The sequence below is a fragment of the Plasmodium relictum genome, assembly GCF_900005765.1.
Source record: "Plasmodium relictum strain SGS1 genome assembly, chromosome: 14".
Classification (NCBI taxonomy): Eukaryota; Apicomplexa; class Aconoidasida; order Haemosporida; family Plasmodiidae; genus Plasmodium; species Plasmodium relictum.
Genome location: NC_041692.1, coordinates 677,096 through 703,935, shown reverse-complemented (window position 1 = coordinate 703,935; position 26,840 = coordinate 677,096). Strand labels below are relative to the sequence as shown.

Below are 26,840 nucleotides of genomic sequence, written 5' to 3'. Positions count from 1 at the left end.
TAAATTCTTATTAAAAAAAAAAAAACCACTAGTAAATTTTTAGAAATATACGATTTATTAGGAAATATTAAAAAATTGTAAAAAAAAGAGATAACGAAAAAAAGAATATATTAATTTAAGAAATATATTTAAAAATATTTATTAATAAAAATATTATTTTTAATTGAAAGTGCAATTTTGTGCACATGAAAATATTAATTAATATAGAATAAGTGAATTACAAAAAAAAAAGAAAAACCATGTCTATAATTTATAATATATTAGACATACTTTCTCCTTCATTTTTGGCATTACCAAAGTTGTTTATATTCCTTATAATTTTTTAAAATACTCAAATTTAAAATAAAATAATTAAAATGGTTCAGGTATTCATATTATTTATACATGATCAAATTTTAGTTTAAAAAAAAAAAAAGGAAAATTTAATTATTAAAACAAAATATTTATTGAAAATATCAGTTGAAAGTATGCACTTCATAAAAAGTATACTTTTTCTTTTGTATTTTTTTAATTTTAAGGAAAATAATAAGGGGGGACAATATCTAAAGATAATAAAAAACATATTTGCCTGTTCATAGAATAGAATACTATAGTTCTTTTAATTCTTTGCACTATCATAATGAAATTTTTATTTTTTATAAAAAAAATTTTTATTTTTCACATAATTAATTTCATTTTAAAGGCATATATAAGGAAAAAAAAATATGATTTTTCTTTTTTTGTATACACTTTGAAAATAAGTAGTTCACAAAATATAGATAATAAAAATAGTGAACTAAATGAAAATAGTACAGAAAATAGGCATACATATAATGAGAATAAATTAGGCTCTTCCCTTAGTATGACTGATCATAATGATAACCAAAAGAAAAAAAAAATGAAAAAAAATGATTCAAATGAGCCTAATAATTCTTTAAAAGGGTTTGTATATTCAAAAGTTGATAGTTTATATAATGATAAACCTAGTACAATTAAAAATGCCTATGAAAATCAAATAGGTGAGAATATTAAAATAAATAGAAAAATACCAATAATTTACACTACTATAGATGATATTAAAAAATTTTCTAGTATTAGAGGAAAATTAAAAATAGTTTATGTTAAATCATTTTATGATCAAAACCAAAAAGAATTATATGAAGCAAAATTTCAATTTTATCACGACAATGTAATTTATGTAACAACTTTTGCAATCGTAAGAAATGCTCTAGAAAAAGATTTTAATCAAACAGAAAGATGGTTAGTAGCTGATATGAAAATTTTACAAAAAAATAATTATAAAATTCAAGTTAGATGTAATGATACAATTAAAAGTTTTCATAGAACTATTTCATTTGCTAAAGAAGAATTAGATAATTTTGAAATATTGAGGAAATTGCAAAAAAATAGAGTAAATATAATATATGACAAATCTCTTTATAATTTAAGTACATTTTACAGTGCTAAAAGAAAATATTTAGAATATATAAATTTTAAATTTAAGAGACCTGATATAGGAAGAAGTTTTGAGACAGAAAGCAATTATACTTATTTAAAAAATAAGAATAATAGAGATAAACTTTTAAAGCATTTAAGTGCTTTTGATAAAGTGAAATATGAGACTTTTAAAGCAATGCTAGATAATTATAATACATTATGTGATCTTGAAGAAAAGAGTTAGCATATTTTATGAAAAAAAAAAAATATATAATACATCAAAAATATATATATATATATATAATGCCAATTCATATTGATCATTATTTATTTTTATAATTAGTAATTCATTTTTCTTACATTTTTTTTTAAAATATAACTATTATATTTTACAAAATATAATTAGAAATTATGTCTTCTTGAAACATTTTATATATATACATATATATATATATAACTAATTCAAATTTTATAATAAATGAAAAGGATAATTTTATGTTATTATCTTTATATTTTTAGAGATTTTTACAATTAATTATATATGTTTTGAATTTTAATAATTTTATATTTTTAATTTATAAAATATATTATGAAAATATATTATTTTATATATAAATGTGAGTATAATTCATTTTTTCTTTCTTTTTTTTTTCTTTACAGATGAAAACATGGAAAATAGATTTATTCTATATAACTTATTAAAGGATCATATAATTGAGTTTGAAGAAATTCGGGAAGTTATTATCTTTGAAACAAGTGAAAACAAGATTTTTACTTACGATCCCAAATATTCTAAAGAGATAAAACTTTTAAGTAGTAATTTTGAAATAGAATTATTAATGGATGAAAATACCTTTTTAAATACTCATAATGAATATTTTTATTTAAAAAATTATAATCCTGTACATTTAGAATTACAAGATAAAGGTATTTTTAATTCTCAATTTCTTTATTCCTGGTTATCTCGATATTTTGTTAATGATCATAAGTATAAAAATTATTGTCCTCATTTTTATATAGTCAAAAAAATAGATGATAGTGAAATAGGATTACATGATGTAAGTTTTTATTCTTCTGAAAATTATTCCTTTATAGAAAAAGGTCAAAGATATGATAATAATTTTACATATAAAAATAAAAATGTCTCATTAAAAAATATGTCTAACTTAATTCAAGATATATCAAAATTATCGGGTAAAAAGGATATTAAACATCATAAAAAAAACAATAATTTGTTTACAACTCAAAGTAACTATGAATATCTCGGTATATATAATAACGAATGTAGCAATATAAAGAAGGGGAAATGTGTAAAATATATGAATAATAGGAATACAATTTCTTTTGCTGAATTAAATACAAGTCTAAATAATGAAAAAGAGAAAGACAGTGATAATGAAAGTGATGAAGAAGAATATTTTGATGCTGTTGAGAGCCTTGAGGATGATAATAATAATGATCCTAAGAACAATAATGGCATTAATACTAGTAATATGTATGACGATGAATATTTTGATAGCTTTGAGGAACTTGATAATAGTAATGATAAGAATAGTACCAATAATAATGTTAATAATAATATTGAGATGAGTGAGAATGATAATAATTCTGAGAATAGTAATAATAGTAATTCTAATTATATGGATACTAATAAAAATGATGAAACTATTGAAAACAGTGAAAACAGCAATGATAATTATTCAGAAAATGGAAATAGTAACGTTGATAGTTATGGGAATGCTAATGAAAACGATCAAAATATTGAAAGCAGCGAGAACAGTAATGATAATTATTCAGAAAATGGAAATAGTAACGTTGATAGTTATGGGGATGGTAATGAAAATGAACAAAATATTGAAAACAGTGAAAGTAGTAATGATATTAATACTAAGAATGGGAACTATAATGATAGTGATCATAATGTTGAGAAAATGAGTGAGAATGATAACCCTGATGACAGTAATAATAATAATAATTTTGAGAATAGTAATAGCAGTAACGCTAATTATGAAGGTGATGATAATAATTATCAAAATATTGAAAAAAGTGAAAATAATGACGAAAATGATTCAAAGGGTAGATATGCCAATATTACTAATGAGAATTATAATGAAGATAATCAAAATATTGAAAATAGAGGTAATAATAATAATTCTGACAATAGTAATAATAATAGTGATAATTATAGAAGTAACAACGAAAATGATCAAAATATTGAAAAGAGAGGGAGTAGTAGTAGTAATTCTAATAATTGTAACAATAATGAAAATGATAAAAATAGTGATAATAGTGAAAATAATAATGATAATCATAGTAATAATGTCGATAATGGTGTGAATGAAATGGATAAAGAAACATCCTATTTTGGTATTATTAAGGAATACTTAAAAGGATTTAAGAAAATGTTATTTTATGGAGATGATAAAAAAGAAAATTCCAAGAATTATAATGAAAATGAAGAGGAAACATCTGCTGATGATATTAATTCTAAATCATCAATGAGATATACTTCTTCCGAGGGCTCTATTTGTGGGCATCATTCTTTATATAATGAAAATTCATCTAATAAAAATTCTTCACTTGATGAGAATATTTCTTCAAATCAAGAATCACTACCTGATCAAGAATCTTCATCTAATCAAGAATCACTACCTGATCAAGAATCTTCATCTAATCAAGAATCATCATCTAATCAAGAATCTTCATATAATCAAGAATCATCATCTAATCAGCAATATTCACCTAATCAACAACCTCTACCTAATCAGCAATATCCATCTAATCAACAAACTCTACCTGCTCAGCAATCTCCACCTAAACAATCACCACCTGATCGGCAACCTTCACCTGATCATCATACATCAAATAATCATCAAACTTCTTCAAACAATTCATTTATGACATCAAATTATGATTCTGATTTAGGGGCACATGGCTCTTATTTACACAAGAATAGTATTAAAGAAAAATTAACAGATAAATTTGAAGAGAATGATGAACATTTACACATTTATAATGATATACTATCTCAAAGTTCTGAAAGAATGATGGTTGGGATGATTTCAAAAGAATTGGAGGATGAGTTCATTTTAGAATGGTTAACTGGATATGATATTTTTTGTGTTTTTAGATCAGAACACTATAAAGAATTATTTCATGATAAAATAAAAAACAATTACCTTACAGTATTAAATTCATTTAAATTTGGAAATAATATTGAAATTCCTACTATAGCTAAAGATTCTAAGGGATTAACAATAAATGCAAATTTTTATCCTCATTATTCATTAATAAAGCTCTTTTTTTATAGAGAAAGCAACGTTTTTGAAGAAGAATTAAAATCTTATTTGTTATTAATACATTATTTATTAAATGCTAGTAATAGTCCATGTAAAAATTACAAAAATATTAAATATTTTTATAATAAAGATACCTTTAATATATTTCATGTAAATTTTATTAGCAGTAAGCTATTATTTTTAGCTTCCGAATGTGCTTTAGAAATTTTAAAATGGAATATACCTATTGGAATAATAAGCAAAAATGAAACTTATATAAATGAATCAATATTTAACAGAGCATTACAATATGTAAACAGAAATATTTTTCATTATGGATTTAAATTAAATATATTAGTATTAACAGACGCAGTAAAATTTTCTATGAAGAATTACAAAATATTAGAGAAATATTATGGTGACAAATATGATTTATTTTTAAAATCAGTATCTGAATTATTTTCTCTACAATCTTTAGGCCTAGTTCATGGAAATATAAAAGCAGACAATTATTTTATTCAAAAGAAGAGTAACAATGAGAAACATTTAAATATATTATTAGGAAATTTTAGTCACATTACGGAAGAAGGAGGTTATGGGAAGTTACAAGGAAGCTCTATATATATGGCCCCTGAGAAATTAAAATCTTTTTTTTATACTGTCGTGGATAATTTAAAAAGTGATATTTTTTCATTGGGATTAAGTTTATCTACTATGTTTTTAAAAAAAAGTTTTTATTTAAGAAATATAGAAAATAAAATAAAACTTTTTAAGGACAAGTATGTAGTAAGCATTATCAAGAGAAATCCAATGGTTTCATTATGGATGAAATCCTTACATCCCTTTATAAAAAAAAGATTTGATATTTTTAAATATAGATCTTATCTAAAAGTTACTGTATATAAAATGGAAAAAAAGCTTTCTAAAAAATATATATACCAATGGTTCACAAACAGAAATGAGTTTATCGGTTATATTCAAGGAAATGATCTTAAAAAACTTTTTAATAATATTAATAGTAAAATAAAAGAAATATCACATAAGTCTGCACATGAAAACAATTTACAAGAAAATTATTCCGATACATGTTCATTTCATAGTTATTGTGAAAATAAATTAGAACGAACTGATGGTACCACAGATAATAATATTAAAAAATGCGATGAAAAATTTCCTAGTAATTCTAATGAAATGATTTATCAAAATCCTGACAATTTTAAACAAAATGTTCATGTTCCTAAGAATGATAGCTCTTTACAATTTGCTTCAAATAGTTATAATAAACATTTCAATAGTGAACTAAAAGGTTTAAAAAAATTTGGAAAAATTGAAAAACTAAATTTAAAAAAGCTATTTGAGAATAGAGTTAAAAAGAACAAATTTCCAATAGATGGTGAAAGCAATAGAGGAAAATGTATCCGTGATTTTAAAATTGCTAAAAATGGGATAATAGGAACAGCTATTAAAGTATTTTCTATTGAATATGAAATACATAGACCACATATATTTGATATGTTTTCCCTTGTTAAAAGTAAATTAAGTTTTTTGAAAAAAGAAGATGATGACATTAAAAATGCATTAAATATTTTAAGAAATATTCTAGATTCTGATTTAAGTTCCATATTAAAAGAAAGAATATATCAAAAATCATATGAAATTAAAAAAATAATTATTTTAAAACAATTAATATTTTATGGATATTTTATAATACATGAACGTTTATCTTATGAATTTAAGACATATGAATATGAAAAGTTTCCTCTACATGAAGAAAACGAAGATACATTTGAAACTATTGTAAAAAAAAGTGAACAAAGAGAAGATTTCAATGAATTGAGCAATTTATTATTAACTCAACACATTTATAATCATTATCTGAATGCAAAGGTATTTTCTACTCTAGTTATCAATCTATACACTGTAAATGAAGAGGGTTTTAAATTAGAGACAAGTAAAATATATAAAATATTAAGAAAAAGAAGGCTTAAAATATTAAGGAAAATTGATTTTATAAAAATGAAAAATTTTTTATTTTATATGAAATCTAGAAATACTATAGATAACACAACTACAACTAATAAGGACAATGAGTTCAAAACTATCCTCAATGTAAATTACAACTTAATATATTCTAAGTATTATAAAAAAGAGCTGTTTTTTATAAATTCCTTTCTTATAAAATTAGATAATTTTGTGTTGCGTGATATGAACATTAATTTAGCAGTATTACTTAATAATATTTTTTGGAATCTCAAATATAAATGTAAATGCATCAACTATACTCATATGGAAGTTGAATATAAAAAAGAGACAATGTCAAAGTATGCAGTTAAAGATGTAAGGATAGATATGCATAAACCAATAGGATCTATTTTAAGAGGCTTGGAAATGGGGAAATATTCAAATGCAGTAAATGAAAATAAAAAGTCCACTTCGCATGAAGAATTAAAACCTATGGAAATTCATTTAGATGTTTTACTTAGAAATAGTATACATATAAATGAAAGAAAAATATTCATTGAATGCGGAAATAAATTTAATAAAAAGGGAATTACTTATACTCCTAGCGTTTCAAATACTCGAAAAAATGAAATTGTGAAAATAAAAATTGGTTTAGGTCAATCGAAGTTTTTTTATTTATCTTTTTATTTATCAACTCTGAGATCACAAGAAATATTTTTGAAAGATATAATTTATTTTATTTATAAAAATTATCAGTCTAAACTTAAGAAAACTTTTTATACCTCTATAAAAGGAAAGAGGAAATTACCTTTTAAATGCCTTTCAATGAATCAATATAATACTTTTTTTTACAATAATGTTACAAATAGTTTTATCAAAGAAACTTCTTTTAATAAAGTTATTTCTGCATTATATAACATAAACTTAATGGATCCTTTTTATATTATTAAAAGTTCTTTGAATTATTATAATCATAGGGGAAAAAATAATGTTTTATTACGGTTAGTTACAATTTCTAGTATACTTAGTGAAAAAAAAAATGTTAAATCTAGTGAATCAGCATATTTTCTAGAACCATCTAGTAATATTTATGAAAAATTTGATAAAGTTAATTCAATGGGATTTAAAATTTCTAAACAAGATGCAATAAAAATTAAAAAAAGTAAAAATAAAATAGGTATGGCAAATAAGAAGATAGGTTTTCATTATCTCAGTGCCGAATGTTTATATTTTTTAAATAAAAAGGTTATAACCTTTATTAATGATAATCATACGACAAATGCTTTTGAAAAAATAATGATTCCATCAAAGTTTTTATATATAGAAACAAAAAAGAAATTATTTAAAGATGAAAAGATACAAACTACTAAATCTATAAACTTTATTATTGTTTCTAATATAATGAATTTGCAAAAATTTGAAGATGAAATTTTTACAACACAGAAATTTGTGCAGCTAATTTTACAATCGAAAGAATTACATGAATCTTTTGACAAAAATTATAATTGTAACTTTTTAGCTTATAAAAAAAATACTTCAATTTATGATATGATATTAAGTTTTACAACAACTGATGGAGTAAAACTTGTGTTATATAAAAATAATGAAAGTTTATTAACATTTTTGTTTTCTCATATCTTAAAAGGTCACAAAGTAAATAAATATACATCTCAATTTTTAAAGTCAGCTATCCATTCATATAATTTGAAAATATATTTTGTTTTCAAGAGCGAATTAAAAAGAATTTTTCCTACTTTAGAAAATTCCTTTGTCACAAAGAAAAAGGTAACTAAAAATATATATATAATATTTGACTTATTTTATAAATTTATTAATATTTTTTTTTCCAATTTACTATAAATTTAATATTAGAGGCATTAAACTAGTTTTTTAAAGTAAGTATATTCATTTTATATAATTTATATTAAAAATGCTTTTTTCTTTATAGAATAAAAGTTTGCAATATGCTGAATGCTTAAAATCATTAGAAGGAAAGAATGTCACATTGTCTTACCAGAGAATCAGTGAAGTAATGTATGTTCCTATAAGAGTAAAAATTTTTAATAGAAACATTATGTATAAGTTATCAAAACAAAATTTAAAAAAATTGATATATAGTTTTAGTAATTTTGATGTATCAAGTAAATATGGACATCGATTATATAATCATATTCTATCTACTTCATCGGAAATTCAAGAAAAATTTAGGTATTTGTTTTTAAGCGATTTAAATTATTATGTAAATATTCCAAATAAAATAATAAAAAATAAGAAGCTATTTTCAGTAACTATGAATGATAAACTTTATTGCTATTTAAAAAAAAATAAATTTAAAAATAATTACCCTTTTATTTTAGAAGAAATTATTAATTATATGAATGAGAATCCTGAGGAACATTTTTTTGCTATTGAAAATGTATTTTTTTTTTTTTATATTAAAATAATATTTATGCATATAAATGAAACTTATATATATATATTTTTCTTAAAATTTATATTTATATTTTATCCTATGAATTTTTTTTTAGGGAACAAATTATTTTATGAAGAAAAAGATACTGAAAGTTTTAAGAAGAAATCATTAATAAACTAATATCATATTGAAAAAATTGGGATTTTAAATTCAATTATATTTCAATGAATAATTTTTTTTTTTGTTGATTTTTCATTTAAAATACTTTTAAAGATTAATATATTTTATTTATTTTTCATAATAATTTTGTTTTTTTAATTTTTCATTTTTTATTTTTAATTGCTTTATATATATATATATATATATATATATATTTAAACAAACTGAAAAATATTTTAAAGTTTAATATTTAATTTATTTTGTTTCTGTACAATTTTAAAATTTGTCTTTTAGTTTATTTTATGAAATATATTATTTTTTTTTTTTTTTTTTTGTTTTAAAATACTCGTATAAGAATTTTGTTATTAGGAAAATTCTGAATTAATTCTATCTCATCATTTGATGCTAGGACAAGTAAGTTATAAAATATTAATGAAGCATTTTTATCTGTAGTTTTATTAAAAGGAAATATATGCTCAAATTCCATTGTATTCTGAAATTTGTTACTTAATTTGCATATATAATTCTTTAGTTTTAATAATTCTTCATCATATTTATGTTGTGCTGAAGTAAAAGATCTTCGGTTAACTAATTTACTTGATGGAACACTAATAGTATCTCTAAAGTTTTCACTTAATGTATAATTAGAGTTATTATTTTGAAAAGATGTGTTATTTTCTGTCTTATTATTTAAATAAATTTCTTGTTCTTGTTCTTTTATTTTTTTTTGCTCTGAATTTATATTGTAAAAATCACTCATCTTATCAAAGTTGTAATCAATATTATCTGTAATATTAATAAAAGAATCAACCGATTTTTTGGAAATTTTATTTTTATCCTGATTATTTTCTAAGTTAACATTCAAAAAATAATCATTAAATTTTTCTCTTAACTCTTCAAAGTTTAAATTATTACTACTTCTTCCATTTAAAGAAGATATGCTTGATTTTGTTTGGATTAGCTTGAAATTATTTGGTTGCTTATTACCATTTTCATTCTCAATTAAACACATGAATATATTATGTAATTCTCTTCTCGAATCTAACGTAGTACAATTTTTTGTTAATTCGTAAAAATTTAAAAAGGACATATTATTAGAATTACTTTTTTTATTATTATTTAATAAATTAAAAAAATGATTAATATTTTCCAAATTTTCATCAAAATATTCATTGTTTTTTTTTTTTTTTTTATTTATTTTTAATTCATTCCATACGTTGTCTTTTAATATAATTTCTTCATCTACCTCTTCAAAAAATCTTTTTTTGTTATTTTTAATATTTTTATTATTTACTGTTTCATAATTATTATTTATTTTGCTATTTATATCACAACCATTTCTTAATATAGTATTGTTTATATCTTTATAAGAAAAGCTCTTCCTATTAATATTTGTATTTGCAAATAAGCTATTAGTCGAATAGTTAAATTTTTCTATATTTTTATTTGTTTCATTTTTTGTATCTTCTAATAAATTAAATTTTGATACATTCTTTATATTACTTTGCATTTCTGTCTTATCAGTGCTTACTTTTGTATTAAAATTTTTCATTCCATTGTTTATTGTATAGAAGTTATTAAATTTCGAATATTCAAAAGAGGATGCATTTGTTAAAATATCTTGATAAATTATATTTTCTTCATTATGAATACCATCATTATCAAAATTATAATCGTTTATATATAGTCCGCTACTTTCTTTTAACATTAAATCATTTATATTTGCCATGTTTTTATTTTTATTTAAATAATTAGTTGTGTTCATGTGTAATTCAGTGCCATTTCTATTTGAATCTTGTAATGATAATATTTTTTTTTTTATTTTAAAACTTTTATTTATTTTTAATTTCTTCATCATTCTATTTAAATCATTGTTTATATTAAAATTATTAAATACACACTTCTTATACATAGCATAGAAATCAGTGAGTAATACTTCTAGCTGCCTGTGCAAAAAAATTGTTATTCCTTTAATTAATATAGCTGTTTGTTTAAAATTGAAATTTCCATTTTTTATTAAAATCAAATTATCATTTAAATTGGTATATCTAACTATTCTGTCATTTATAGTGTTTTTTTTAAGAATTATTTTTCCTCTATAAAGATTACTACTAATTCCTAAAAAATATATGCATCCTACTTTACTTGTTTTATCATAAATTAAAAGATTTTTTTCTTCGGTTGAATTAGAATTATCCATTTTTATTTTATTTTTTACTTTAATTAAATACAATTTTTTATAGTATAAACACCAATTATAAAAAAAATAGATTAAGTAAAATTAAAAAAAGCAATATAAAACAAAAAGGAAAAAGACCAAAAACAGGTTGTTAGATAGAACTAATAATGAAATATGATTTCAAAGTAGATTCACAAATATATAATATGAAAATTAATATTTTTAAGTATTAGATATATCCTAACAAATGTATGAAAAAATGATTTATCTAAAAAGATGTGTTTTCTTTTTTTTTTTTAAAAAAAAAGAAGAAACAAAACAAGGTTGAATGATGCCTAGGTTTAGTTTAAGAATATATAAAAAAAAAATACTAGAAATATGAATAAACTCTATATAATTAATATATTAATATTAGTAAAAAAAAGGACAAGAAGCAAGTTTTTTTAAAGTAATAAAATACAAAACAAGACAAAATAAAACAAATAAATCAGAATTATCACAATTTATTTTTATTATGAAATTTTTTATCAAAAAAATTGAGATATTTTTCCCAAATTTTAAAGAAAACTAATACTATTTTGTTTTTATATAATTTGATTAAACTGAACTTAATTTTTAAAAATATCATAAAAAAAAAACAGATCATTATTATTATGGTAAAGGGAAAAAAAAATTAAAGAATTAAAACTGAACAACTATTTTTGTTTTTTTTTTTTTCTTTTACGACATCTTAATATCTACAAGTGAATACAATGTAATTACATTATAAGAGAATTTGTGAAACTTTTTAAAGACAGTAATTATAATATATTTTTTAATAATATAATCAATTTTTTTTTTTTTTCCCTAAACATATTAATTTTTATTAAATGAAATAAAATAAATAGGAAATTTTTTTTGTTTTTAAAGTCTCATAAACATGATATATTTTCAATAAAATAAAAATACATTTTTTACTTTTAATTTTTTCAATTGACATTTATTTTAAAATTAAATTATTTCTATTTTCGTATTTCTTAATTGAAAAATAAAAGTATATAAAAATATAAATATATATTAATAAAATATAAATATTATAAGATTTTTTTAGTTTGATAGTTTTAAAATATAATAAAATTTTTCTTTAAAAAAAAATTAAATATGTAAAATGAACAAATTAATAAATTTTATTTTTTAATTTTTTTATTTTAAATCTTCTTTTTATTTTTTTAAGAGTACTCTTCTTTTAAAAATAATACATTTTTTATTCTGTTTTTTTAAATATTATCTGTTGAATTATCTTTAAAATTAAAATGATTTTTGTTTTTTCTTTTTTACCATACTGAAATATTTCTTTTTGTTCCTTAATTATTCAGAAATATATATTTTTTTTTGTTTTAAATAATGATGTATTTATATAATTTTTTTTTGTAACTAAATTTAAAAAAGAAAAAGCAAATATGACTGATAGTTCTGAAGTAATATTTATTGGAGGAATTGATGAGACAATAGATGAAAAGAGTTTATATGATATTTTTTCGTCCTTTGGTGATATAAGGAATATTGAAATACCAATCAATTTGATGACAAGTAGCTAAATAAAAGAGTACATTTTTTTTTTTATGTAATTTTTTTTATATCTATGATATGAATTTTATTATAACCTAATTTCTATAAGAAAATATTATAAATTTTAATTTAACATTTTTTTTTTTAAGAAAAAAATAGGGGTTTCGCATTTATAGAATATATAGAAAAAGATGATGCTAAACACGCCTTATATAATATGAATAATTTTGAAATAAATGGAAAGAAAATTTATGTAAATTATTCCAAAACTAGAAAAATGGATCAGTATAAACCAGGTTTATTATTATTTCTAACTATTTTCCTTATTAGTTTTTAATTTTTTATATGTAGGAATGTTATATTTCAATTTATTTTTTTTTTTTTAGTGTGGATAGATGATTTGTATAATCAAGAACAAATGAAATTATTGGAAGAAAACTCAAAGGTAAAAAAATAAAAATATTACACATTTAAGACTATGCTTAATGAATTGATATATTTAGAGGACTCGTAATATTAGAATTCATTTATTATTATTATTATTACTATTTCTATTTATCAATATTATTCTTACACTTTCATCATTACAGAACATCTCTATTTAGAAGAATTTAAATTATTTTTCTATCACATATTTATATATATATATATATGTATATTTTTTACAGGAGGAAAATGTAAATAAAGACAATTCAGTTGATTAAAAAAATATTACTTATGCATATGATTATATCCATTGATTACATTATTGGAAGTTTTGAAGTTAATTTTTAATAAATTTTTTTTTATTATTACATTTTCGTATTGCATTTTTTTTTTTAATGAAATTTATATCATTGAATTATTACTACACTTATTTTAGAATTATCTATATGTCAAAAATTATTTTAAATGAAATAGAATTAAGTATAATAAATTTTTATTGTAAAAATATAATTTTTTATTAAAAGAATATAAATATACTTTAACTTTAAATATTATATTTGCATACTAATTTATAATGTTGACTGAATACTCTTTACAAATATATATATTTTATTTTTGTGTAGTTTTAAAAAAAAAAAAAATGAAAAAAAGATTAACATAATAACATATATATGTATATTTCAGTATATATAACTTTTTAATAAAAAAAGTTTTTTATTTTTTTAAAGCATTTTTTATTTTTTATTGTATAAATAAGACATTGATATATTTTATTTCCCCGAAATTATTTATCTTTATATATATTTTTTTTTAATTTTTATGCTCTTAAAATTTTCAAAAAGAATCAGTAATTTAGATATTTAAGATACTAAATTAGATATGCATATGATAGTATTAAAAAAAAAAAAAAAAAGTTAGAAGCCAAATATCATTTTATATACACCTATGCAAATAATCTTTTAATAATCTATTAACATAAGATTTGGATTTTCTATATAGTCTCTAATTGCGCACAAAAATTGTACAGCATCTCTTCCGTCTAGTAATCTATGATCATATGTCAAAGCTAAATACATAATGGGTCTAATCACAATTTCATTATTAACGACAACTGGTCTATTTTTGATAGTATGCATACCTAAAATAGCTGATTGAGGCATGTTAACTATAGGGGTACTTAACATACTACCAAACACTCCTCCATTTGATATAGTAAAAGTACCACCAGTGAAATCATCTAATGATAATTTATTAGATCTTGCTTTCGTTGCTAATTCAGATAATGCTTGTTCTATCTGTGGTAATTTTTTATTTTGACAATCTCGAATAACTGGAACAGTTAATCCATTAGGTGTAGCTACTGCTACAGATATATCAATATAATTTTTATAAACAATTTCATCTTTTTCTATGAATGCATTTACTTGCGGCATTTTTTTTAAAGCTAATGTTGATGCATATATGAATAATGATACAAAACCTAATTTACATCCATATTTTTTTTGAAATATATCTTTTAACTCACTTCTAAATATCATTGCTTTACTCATATCACATTCGTTAAATGTTGTTAATAAGGCACATGTATTTTGTGATTCTTTTAACCTTTCAGCAATCCTTTTTCTTATTGGCAACATACGAACTCTTTTTTCTATTCTTTCATTTCCATATTCATAATTTGTTTCTATAATTTTTTTTTCATTTACGTTTTTTTCATTTTTTTTTTCTTCATTTACATTATATTCAGTTTTTTTTCCTTCAGTTACATTATATTCAGTTTTTTTTACATCTGATAAGCTTTCACTATTTATCTTTTGTTCTTCCTTTTCTACTTTTTTCTTGATGCTTTCATTTTCCTTTTTTTTTGTAGATGAAACATTATCTGATGGTAATACTGAAGTATCTATTTCACATAGGGGACTATCAACAAGTACTACATCACCAACTTCAGCAAAAACTTTATGTAAAACTCCGTTTGACTTGGATTTTATATCAACACTTACTTTATCTGTATCGATAATTGCTATGGTTTCATCTTCCTTAACATAATCACCAACTTTTTTTTTCCATTCGTTTATTGTACCTTCGGTAATTGAGTCACCTAATCTAGGAACTTTTATAGTATCTATTTCTACTTTTTTCGTGGTGCTTTCGCTTTCCTTTTTTTTTGTAGATGAAACATTATCTGATGGTAATACTGAAGTATCTATTTCACATAGGGGAGTATCAACAAGTACTACATCACCAACTTCAGCAAAAACTTTATGTAAAACTCCTTTTGACTTGGAATTTATATCAACACTTACTTTATCTGTATCAATAATTGCTATGGTTTCATCTTCCTTAACATAATCACCAACTTTTTTTTTCCATTCGTTTATTGTACCTTCGGTAATTGAGTCACCTAATCTAGGAACTTTTATAGTATCTAAAGAAAAATTTAATAAAATATTATGAATTAATATATTAATAATAATAATGTATCTTCGAAAAATTATAAATATTTGCATAAATCTTATAAATCCCTTATTTCCATAATTTAAATTTATTCACTATAACTTATATACCTATAGAAAAATATCTTCTAAAAATATATTTATGTGTTTCATTTTTTTTGCTCTTTAAATTAAAAAAAGTTCTCTTGACACTATTTAAATTATAAAACGGTTTCTAAAAAAAGAAAAAAAAAAAAGATATTGTCCAACTTTTTTTTGTATTTGCGGGTATATATGTAAAACCCTTTTTTTTTTTATATATGATATTATGTAATATTTTAAATAATATGTGAATTAATACTAATATTTATATATATATTTATTTTAAATAATCACATTTAATCGAAGTATAATATTTTGAATCATCTTTTAATATTAAAAATTTTTTTGTATTCTATTTTTTTTTATTCCAATAAAAAATAAGGGAAAATTACAGAATTAATATCATGTATATTAAAAAAAAAAATTCATTAAAAAAAATAGTTTCAATTTAAAATAAAAAACATGATCTGAAATAATGTCCTTTTTTTTTTTTTTTTTTAACTAAAATGTAAAAAAAGAAAATAATAAATATTTTAAATATATAAAATAATAGATTGCCATGAAATTAATTCGTTTAATATATTATTTTAAAATTTTTCAATTAGAAAAAAAAAACAAAAATAGAGTTTTTAAATTAGGATTATTAAATAAATGAAATACAAAATTTATATTTTTTCACTAAATACTTAAAAAAAAATAAAAATAAAAATAAAAATAAAAATAAAATTAAAAATAAGGGTTAAAAATAAAAATAAAAGGTATACCAGTAAAATTTTTATTTAAAATACTATTTTATTCTTAAGGAAAATTTAAGATACTTTTTGGCTAAATATAATAGGTAAAAACAAAATAATTAAAAAATAGCTTAATAAAATAATATTAAGATGTAGGAAATGTTTGATTTTATTTAACGTTTTGTTACTAATATTTACAAGAATAATATTTCAGTAAATAGTGAAGTACATTTATATCCAAAAAAAAAAAAAGATTAATTTACAACACATATATGTGATATTATTTATGCACATAAGAAAAACAAATGAAATTAATATAAAAACAAACAAAATGTATTCATACAGGAAAAAATTAAATTTTCATTTAAAACATTGTTTTTGTGGTAACTAAAAAAAAAAAATATAATTTTAATATTTATAATATACTCAAATAAAGAAAATTGCATCATCATGCATTGATGTAGGATAATTTTTTTGTTTTATTCTAAAATATGTTATATTAAAATAATTATAAAAAAATATTCAAAATCATAATTTAAAATTATTCTTTAAACAACGAACGTTTTATATATACATCTTTTTTCATCATTGAAATATATTAGAAATTTGATGTATCCATTTACATTAATATTTAATTTGATATATTTACAAAATTAATAAAAATATTATAACTTCTTTATTTTTCATATTATGAGAATTTAAAATGATATGCACATAATATAACAGCATTGATGAAAATTAAACTATAACAAGAACCTGTCTATTGTCTTTTTTATATATTTTTACTTATTACCATATCTTAATAATAAGAATATAATTTTTTTTAATATACTTTTTTAATATAATTTCTCTTTATTTTTTTTTTTTTTTATACTAAGCTGATATATTTATTTATCTTTTTTTTTGAAATAATTTAATATCAAATTTTTTTTTTTTAATAGACTTATTGCTTCAGGGCAAGTATGACCAAAAGAAATAGAAGGAAATGAAATATTATCCTCAAAATTATGCTGCATTGATAAAAATGATGCTAGTTTTAAAGTTATCATCCATTTATTAAAATTCACTGAGTTAGATAAAGTAATACTTTTTGTTTCTTCAGGAGTAGTGCTTAATTTATTTTTGATTGTAAAAGTTATAGTAAAATTATTTTTATCAATATTAACAGTGCAATTTTTTTTTTCTAATATTAGCTCTGGCTTTAATGTATATTTGTCTCTATGTACAGCAATAGTATTGGTCTTACATAACACAAATGGTTTTTTAATTTTTTGTGTTTTTTTCTTATTCAATGGATAAAAATCCTTTTTTTCTATTTCCTCCTTTAAGTTTGTAAAATCTCGAGCTAATGCAATTGTTATATCATATCGTTGCTCGTATTGTGTATCTCTTTGTAAATAAATTCTTATTTTTCTTAATTCGGGTATCATTATTAATTCTACTTTTTCTCTGTCAAAGGAAAATAATGGTTTAATAAAATTACTATTTGGATATATATGTAAGAAGTTATCTTCAACTTTTACTAAGTTTTTTACATCAAAATTATCAAATAAATTTATAGAAAAAATATGCTTTTTTAAATTCATAAGAGAGTTATTGATATTTGTTTCCTTTAAAAAACCACCAAAGGCTAAAGCTGTTTTCCATCTATTAAATTCAGTTTTATTTAAGCAATCAAGAACTATTCGTTCATTAGTATTATTTGATGTATCTCTTATGCTAATTTCTCCACTACTTTCATTTGCATGAACATCACAAGAATCAGATAAAAATTTCATTATAGGAACTGAATTTTCATTTCCATAATCTTTATAAATTAACAATAATCCTTTTTCTATAACAACGGCTTGATTATTCTCCATATATAGATCTAATTTTTCTCTTTTATCTATTTCTGCTTCATTTCTATCTTCTAAATCCTTATAATTTTCACTTTTTTTCCCCTCTTCTTCTTTCTCTTTTTCTTCTTTTTTAATTTTCTCATACAAATATTTATTTATTATATTAAAATTATTCTTACATAATTCATCCACTAAATGGTCATATTTTTCTTTCTTAGGATAATGAAAAATATAAGTTTCTTCATCTCTTTTTTTTTGATTCTTTATAATGGTTAATTCTTGAAGATTATCATCTCTTAATATTGCTAAATTTTCATTGATAAATTTAATAGCATTTTCGTCATTAAAACTCATTAAATTTTTTTTAAAAGGATATCCGTCCTTTGATATATATAGAGTATTATCTTTTATAAAAAAGGTATCTTCATTTTTATCTGAATTAGAAGAATTTGATGATGCATCATCTTTTTTCTTTTCATTTTCCTTTAATTTCTCTATTTCTATTTCTTTTTCTTTTTCTTTTTCTCTTTCTCTTTCTCTTTCTCTTTCTCTTTCTCTTTCTCTTTCTCTTTCTTTTTCTCTTTCTCCTTCTTTTTCTTTTTCCCTGTCTCTTTCCTTTTCTCTTTCTATTTCTTTTTCTGTTTCAAATGATTTTTCTCTATCCTCATCATTATATTTTCTCTCTGTATAGCTACTAGAGATGTGTGAAGATGCTTTGTGATAATTTGAAACATCATCTATATCTACGTCTTTATTAGATTTATCTTCCTCAAAATGTTTATTCCAGTTCATTTTATGTAGGATTTTCAATAAAAAATCTGTGCATTCTTTACTTTTTGGTATTATGATGTGTTGATCTTTAGAGTTATTAAAATTGAGAATAAATTTGTCATTCTTATATTTCATATTGTAATCTTCACAATTAATGCAATATTTTTCATCTGTTAAGTTTATAAATATTAAATTATTACTTTTAAGATCTCCTTTTAATAATACATTACTAGATAAATAAGGTATGTTATTACCATTTTTATCTATTCCATTGGGTGTAAAAATATCTACTTTTATTTCTGATATAGCTGAGTTCAATTTACTAAGATAAGTATTTCTTTCTATTTCTTCATTTAAATTTTCATTTTTATTATCATAATAATTTTTAGTTGAAGTAAACATCTTATTTTTTTTATCTCCCTTCTCTTTTTGCAACTTTTCCAGGTCTTGTTTAATAAATCCTGCATATTGTAGAGCATAAAACATTCTCAATGATTTATCATCGTCTTTTATTAAAATATAATGCTTTTCTACAACATTTCCATAGGAAATATGTTCTATTACGTATATTTTATTATTAAATAACATTTTAATATTCCTAAGGTTTTGTAATCTTATGATATGCATTGGTTCTTCATCTTTCCTTTTGTTATATATATAGATATGCTGACTCGTAATACCTATAAATCTTTCCTTATAATTTGCAAAATTTAGCAGAGTATTTCTTTCCTTTTTATATTTACCTTTTCTCTTTAAATGAGAAATATCTGTATTCTTCATATGATTTCTTGAAGAATAGATAGAATTACTGTTATTACTTGTTTTAGTATCAGTAGAATAATCAGTACTGCTATCATCATCTTCTGTTTCTGTTATACTGTATATACTATTTTCATTATAGTTTTTTTTTGCTTTTTTACCATTTTTATCTAATTCTGTTGATAAACCACTACTTACAACGTTTTTCTCCCTTTTTTTTTTTTTCTTTTTTTTGTTAAAAGTATCTTTTTCTAATGTATTATAGGAAAGGTTGCTAGAATAATAATCACCATCTCCTGTTGATTCATATGTTGGACTGTTTGAATCATCTAACGAATTATCCCTTCTAGAAATCAATTTAGATGATGATGATTTTTTATAATAATGTAAAACTAAGCATGAAAAAAAGAAATCAAATTCATTATTGCTAATTTTTTTATCTTGCATGTTAGTTAAAGTCTCTAGTATTTTGTTAAATAACTTTTTTTGCTCTTGTGATTGCATTAAGTTTAATTTTAACAAATTTTCATCATATTCTGACTTCCCATATAGATTCTTACCATTATTAATTACCTCTGATTCTATTAGTTTTTTTTCTTTAACTTTACTAGTATATGGTTCTTGAATGGTTTTAATTTCTGTATATTCATTTTTTATTTTCTTTTTTTGAAAATCATTTTGTAAAGTTAACACGATAGGAGGAATCAATGTCTTTTCTTTATTCATACAGCTGATTATTTTATATAACCTTTGAATTTCATTTTTTTGATGCTCATTTTGCTTTTTATACATGTGTAGTTCACTTTCTATTTGTATTAAGCATCTTTTTGTTATGTTTAATTCTTCATTATTATTCTTATATAAATTTAAAAAATTATCATTTTGCTTCTCATTATATAAAAATTCTTGTTCTTTTAATTTCTGATTTTTTCTGTTCTCACATATATCATTTCTTAATATATTAATGGTATTTTTAAGATTGTCTTTTTCCTGCAACAATATTTGATATTCGTATTTTCTCTTTTTTAATAAATTGTTTAATTCTTCTAAAAGTGTATCCCTTTTAAGCAATTGATTTTCCAATAATTTAATTTTTTCAAGAAATTCATTTTCCTTATTTATATGCATACTTAAGACCATGTCATTATCATTTTTTCTATTTAATTCTATTCTTAATGATTTATTTTCCTCAACATTTTTCATATTATTTTTTTGTAATTCTTCATTACTATTTTTTAGTTCTAATAGTTGTTTTTCTAATTCATTAATCTTATCTCTTTGTCTGTCTATTATTACTTCAGCATATTCAAGAACATTTCTTTCTTCCATTTCTTTTTTTTATTTCTTTTAACAAAACAAAAATCAGACTATTAATACGTATTATGGTGTGAACTACTTTATTTTACTTTATTATATATACATATACATTTGTTTATTATTTTATTTATTTTTTTTTTTATTTTTTTTTTTTGAACATTCTTGATTTATCAAAATAGAAATTTAAGCATACATACTTTTTAATATTCTCAATTGTATATATTTTTTATGCATTTTTAGCTATTTATAACAATTTAATTTTCATAATAAACTTACGAAAAAAAAATAAATAATACAAAACAAAAAAAACACTTTGAATTTTATGTGATACACATTTTATTGAGAGTTGAAATATATTTAATGAATTTTTTATTGATTTAAAAAAAAAAAAAATACAAATAACCTAAAATTAAAAAAAATATATAGTGGTAAAAATATTTCACAACTTTTCATCAAAGCTTAAATTTTATGACAAATTTAAAATAAAGTTGCAAAAAAGTATAGCAATCTTTTTTTTTTTTTTTTTTAAATTAAAAGTGAATACAAAAATAAATTTATACATATGCAATAAAATAAAACATAATAAAATATGCAAAAGTGTGTAATATATTTTTTTAATAGAGAATAAATTTTGATGTGTACCTTTTTTAAAATATTGAAATAATTATTAAAATATAAATTACCCTCCCCAAAAAAAAAAATAAAAAAAATAAAAAATCAAATAAATAAATAAAAATCAAATTAGACAAGTAATTATTTATCATTTAAAATTTAGTTGATTGAAAAAATAAAAAAAATGAATTAAAATAACCTTGGGATTTATTTTTTCATTATTTCTTCGCTAAATATTTTAATTTTCTTTTTTGAAAAAGTATGAAAGAGAGTTTTAAACAAAAAAATGTAACAAATGAAATCGGTATATATATATATTTTTATACTTCTATACATAATTAAAATTTTTTTTTTTTACATTTAGTTATTCCTTTTTCTACTAAAAGTTAACAAAATATGATAGAACAATTTTAAATAAAAAAAAAAAATATTAAAATATTAAAATTAATAATACCTTTTAACTAAATGAAATAATTAAGTGAAAAATATTTCATAATAAAAAAATTATCACAATAACAAATATAAAAAAAAAATGGTGCCTATAATTTTTTTAAATGAATTTAAAAAAAAAAAATTTCGTAAGGATATCAACAACATTTCGATTTTTTTTTTATATCATTTTGATCATTATCGTCATCTACCTATAAAAAAAAAAACAAGAAAAATTGAAAATAAAAATAAGTGTTGTTATATATATATATCGATTTGCAAATGAATTATTTTAGTAAATTTTTTTTTTTCTTAGAACGTTTATTTTTTTTCCTCGAGGTTGTATAGATAAATTGTCTTCATTTTTTGTAGTTTGCTTTTTTTGTCTAACATTGTAAATTTCTAAAAAAATAAAAAGAAAAAGAATAAAAAAAGAAAATAAATAACACAAAATGAATTTTTTTTAAAGTTTCACAAATGCTACTTTAAAAATATTTCGTAATTAGTAATTGCGATCATATCATAAAAAAAAAATATATATATTTTAACCATTTAATAATTGGTGAAAAGCTAGTTCTACGTTGGTGGATTCAAGAGCTGAAGTTTCGATAAAAGCTAATTTTTCTTTTTTAGCATATTGAGTAGCATCATTATCATTAATAACACGTAAATGCTTTAAATCACTTTTATTACCAACTAATAAAATAACAATATTGTTATCAGCATTGTCTCTTAATTCTTTTAGCCATTTCTCAATATTTTCAAAAGAATTTTTTTTTGTTATATCATAAACTAATAATGCACCTACTGCCCCACGATAATAAGCAGATGTAATCGCTCGATACCTTTCTTGTCCAGCTGTATCCCATATCTGTGCCTTTATTATTTTATTATTTTTTAATTGAATACTTTTCGTAGCGAATTCTACACCTATGGTACTTTTACTTTCTAAATTAAATTCATCTCTTGTAAATCTGAAAAAGAAAAAAGGTAACAGAATAAATTATATATATGTTTTTTCTTTTTAAAAATACACTTTTTATAGAAATATTTTTTCTTCTAAGAATTATAGAGTTTCATTTTTTCTAAATATGTTTTGTATTAATCTTTTTTTTTTTTATAATTTTCATAAGTTATTTTGTATAAACATTTTAAAACAATTTCTTCTTTTTAAAAATTAATGATTTGCATTTATTTAAAACAAATTATATTAATATCCTTTTTTTGTGTATACCTAGATAATAAGTTTGATTTACCTACTCCTGAATCTCCTATAAGAACAACTGATAAAAAAAAAAAAAAAAGAGAAAGTTATATATATTTATATGTTTTAAATGAAATTTAAAAAAAAACTTTCATATATAAGTACATATATAGATATTATATGTGTATTTTACTTTTAAACAAATAATCATAATAATCCTCTTTCATTGCCATTTTAATTATTTTATTTTTAGTATAGAGAAATATACTTATGTAATATATAATAATTTAAAGTAAAAAAAAAAAAAAAGACTCAGAAACCTTAGGAAATATTTTTTATAATACTATTTTATATGATTTTCTATTATTTAAAAAGTGATAGTACTTTTTAAATTAACGTAGTTGCTTTTATAATAAATATTGTTAAAGGAACAACGAAATATGTAAAAATTATAATTTTAAGCTTATACAAATATATGTATTTATTTTATTTCATTTTATTATTATTATTTTTTTTTTTTTAAACTGTAATTTTTCATTTTTTCTACTTTATTAATAACCTAATAAAAATATTAAAATGTAATATTCATATGAATGTAAAATAAAATAAAATGTAAAAATTATAAAGTATATATATAAGTGTTTAAACTATATATATACATTTATTTAATTTGTATATATACTTTTTAGGTATATAAATTAATATAATTTTAATATTATATTTTTCCAAACGATTTTATCTTATTTTTTATTATACGCATATGTATATGTATGCAAATAAATAAACATATATATACAATTTTTTTTTTTTTTAAAGATTCAAGGATTGTAATGAACTATAAATATTCACTTTTTGTTGTGAAATAGAAATGAATTTTTTTTTTTTTTTTCCCTTTAGCACATCTTTTAAATATAAACTGCACACAATTACAATTCAACACTTTTTTTTTTTTTACATTTTTAATAATATAAAACAAATTACAATACAATTATTTTAAAATGTAAAAGTGTTTATACTAAAAAAAAAAAAAAAAAAATAATTTAAGTTGTACTTTTTTTTAATTAAATTTATTATTTATTTATTTTTTTTTTCTTTATAAATTTAAAAAATAAAATTCAAAAATAAATAATTTAATGAAAAATATTTAAAAGAAATATATATACATGTGCTCATGAAATATTCTATCTTCTTTATAGCTGTAAACATAAAACTTTTATTTTTTCATTATTTCTTTCATTAATTTTTGTTGATCTTTAATTTTCTCTATGTTACATTCCATTTTTTCATTAACTTCATTCAGCTATAAATTAAAAAAGGGAAAAGAAAAAATTAATAAAATAAATATAAGTACATATGCTGATATTAAATTAAATAGTGTGAATTTTTTGAAATTAAAATTACAAAGCCTTAAAATAATATTTTAATTTGCTCATAGAAGAATTAAAACTCTTTTTTTTTTTTTTTACCATTTTGTTTTGTTCGTTTATTGTATTCCCCATAACCAGAGCTCTAGTATGTAATTCATCTAACTGCGTATAAAATTTAAGAAAAAAAAAACAAATTTATAATTCATTAAAAATAAAAAAAAAATAACAAAATTATTTATATATATTAAAAAAAAATTATTAAAACCACTGCAGATAATGTATTTAAATTGTTTTCATATTTTTCCTCAAATGTTTCTTTTCCTTAGAAAAAAATTAAAATTATATATGTAGACATATATATGTAAAATAATTTTTGTAAAATATTATTATATTCTTTTACTTTTTGATGTTTTCTCTATATTCATTGAATTTTTGTAAATTTGATTATTATTCATATATTTATTATTATCATTAAGTTTAACACTTCTATTTTTGTCATTTAATTGGTTATTTATTTTTTTATTTTCATTATTTTTATATGTTTCAAATCCTAAAAAAGAATTTATATTTCTCCACCAATATTTTATACCTTGTAAATGATATTGACTTTGTTTCAAATTTTCTTGAATATCATCAGTTTCTTTATGTATATGTTTTATTTGTTCTAAATAATAATTTTAAAATATATTAATTCTTAAATTTTAAGAAATATTATGTATATATATATATATATATATATATATATATATATATATATATCCATTAATATACATAGTTTTTTTATTATGTATGTGTTTATACTTTTTTTTTCTTTTTCTTTATGTATTTATAATTTAATAAAGTAACTTTATAAATTCACATATTTGTTTTCTAGATTTTTAGTTTTTCCATAATTTGTCTCTCATAATGCATTTACCTGTTTGATGCTCTAACTCCTCTTCTGCCTTTTTTGAAATTTCTTTTGCCTCATTTGCTGATCTTAATATTTCATTTAAGCTTTCTTCACATTTTTTCTCTATTTCACTTATTTTCTATAAGAATAGAAAATGCGTATATTATTTAAAATTAAACACATTTTTTTTCATTTTTAAATATATTAGATTTTCATTTAAGGAATGAAAATAAAAAAGTTCAAAACAAAAATATATCTAGAAGTTACATGAACTATAAAAAAAAATAAAATAAATAGATTCAAAGATAAATAAATATATATTTATTGAAAGATAAATTAATAACTATTTTTTAAATTTATATAAAATTTTAAAATATTTTTATATTTATATATGTATCACTAAATTAACTTTTCTTTCAGAATAAGTAGATTTTTTATGACTCATTTTCATATTTAAAAAAAAAGCTTTTTTAATTATTAAATACTTTAGACTTGCTTGAGCATACAAATACTTAATGGTATAAAAAAAAAAAGAAAATTCCAAAAAAAAATTAAATTAAAATAAAACAAAATTAATATATTATAAAATCCAAAATATTTTTTATAAAAAAGCAATAAACAAAAAAGAGAAAAAAAATTACAATTAATAGTTTAATGAATATTTAAGCTAATATTTTGTTTTAAATAAATAAATATTTATAAGATGGAAACAATCCTGAAATAACTAAAGTTTAATAAAACATAAAAAAAAGAAATGCTGTCAGATAAGTAAACAGATTTTGTATAAATTCTTTATCAAAGAAGAACAAAACAAAAAAAAAAAAAAAAAGAAACGTATTGCTTCTTAATTTTTTAAATTTTTTTTTAACGAAAATTATTTGATTTTGTATTATTTTATTATTATTATTTTTTTTTTTTTTTTTTTGTATTTAATCATTTGTTATTTAGATTATTAGTTTGTTTATTTTTCATGTAATTTATGAAAATTAATGTATT

The 26,840-nt window shown here is 19.8% G+C and overlaps 7 protein-coding genes across 7 annotated transcripts; 2 read left to right on the top strand and 5 right to left on the bottom strand.

The window, feature by feature from the left end:
- Positions 1 to 619: 619 nt before the first annotated feature.
- Positions 620 to 9,241, top strand: PRELSG_1418900 (conserved Plasmodium protein, unknown function; the record flags this gene model as incomplete). Its single annotated transcript, XM_028679249.1, has 4 exons — positions 620 to 1,655; positions 2,077 to 8,441; positions 8,605 to 9,072; positions 9,185 to 9,241. 4 exons carry the CDS (start codon positions 620 to 622, stop codon positions 9,239 to 9,241), a joined length of 7,926 nt encoding a protein of 2,641 aa, XP_028534981.1.
- Positions 9,242 to 9,565: 324 nt separating this feature from the next.
- PRELSG_1418800 (conserved Plasmodium protein, unknown function) lies at positions 9,566 to 11,428 on the bottom strand (the record flags this gene model as incomplete). The annotated part of the gene is made up of 1 exon (XM_028679248.1): positions 9,566 to 11,428. The coding sequence occupies one exon, from the start codon at positions 11,426 to 11,428 to the stop codon at positions 9,566 to 9,568; it is 1,863 nt and encodes a 620-aa protein (XP_028534980.1).
- Positions 11,429 to 12,846: 1,418 nt separating this feature from the next.
- On the top strand, positions 12,847 to 13,659 carry PRELSG_1418700 (RNA-binding protein, putative; the record flags this gene model as incomplete). Its single annotated transcript, XM_028679247.1, has 4 exons — positions 12,847 to 12,976; positions 13,105 to 13,251; positions 13,342 to 13,400; positions 13,624 to 13,659. The coding sequence occupies 4 exons, from the start codon at positions 12,847 to 12,849 to the stop codon at positions 13,657 to 13,659; spliced, it is 372 nt and encodes a 123-aa protein (XP_028534979.1).
- Positions 13,660 to 14,340: 681 nt separating this feature from the next.
- Positions 14,341 to 15,891, bottom strand: PRELSG_1418600 (dihydrolipoyllysine-residue succinyltransferase component of 2-oxoglutarate dehydrogenase complex, putative; the record flags this gene model as incomplete). Its single annotated transcript, XM_028679246.1, has 1 exon — positions 14,341 to 15,891. The coding sequence occupies one exon, from the start codon at positions 15,889 to 15,891 to the stop codon at positions 14,341 to 14,343; it is 1,551 nt and encodes a 516-aa protein (XP_028534978.1).
- Positions 15,892 to 17,539: 1,648 nt separating this feature from the next.
- On the bottom strand, positions 17,540 to 21,352 carry PRELSG_1418500 (conserved Plasmodium protein, unknown function; the record flags this gene model as incomplete). Its single annotated transcript, XM_028679244.1, has 1 exon — positions 17,540 to 21,352. One exon carries the CDS (start codon positions 21,350 to 21,352, stop codon positions 17,540 to 17,542), a length of 3,813 nt encoding a protein of 1,270 aa, XP_028534977.1.
- A 1,187-nt stretch (positions 21,353 to 22,539) lies between these two features.
- RAB11a (ras-related protein Rab-11A, putative) lies at positions 22,540 to 23,818 on the bottom strand (the record flags this gene model as incomplete). The annotated part of the gene is made up of 5 exons (XM_028679243.1): positions 22,540 to 22,593; positions 22,701 to 22,783; positions 22,931 to 23,355; positions 23,616 to 23,664; positions 23,779 to 23,818. The coding sequence occupies 5 exons, from the start codon at positions 23,816 to 23,818 to the stop codon at positions 22,540 to 22,542; spliced, it is 651 nt and encodes a 216-aa protein (XP_028534976.1).
- Positions 23,819 to 24,798: 980 nt separating this feature from the next.
- Positions 24,799 to 26,295, bottom strand: PRELSG_1418300 (SNARE protein, putative; the record flags this gene model as incomplete). Its single annotated transcript, XM_028679242.1, has 6 exons — positions 24,799 to 24,885; positions 25,052 to 25,114; positions 25,218 to 25,273; positions 25,353 to 25,616; positions 25,869 to 25,983; positions 26,254 to 26,295. The coding sequence occupies 6 exons, from the start codon at positions 26,293 to 26,295 to the stop codon at positions 24,799 to 24,801; spliced, it is 627 nt and encodes a 208-aa protein (XP_028534975.1).
- Positions 26,296 to 26,840: the final 545 nt, after the last annotated feature.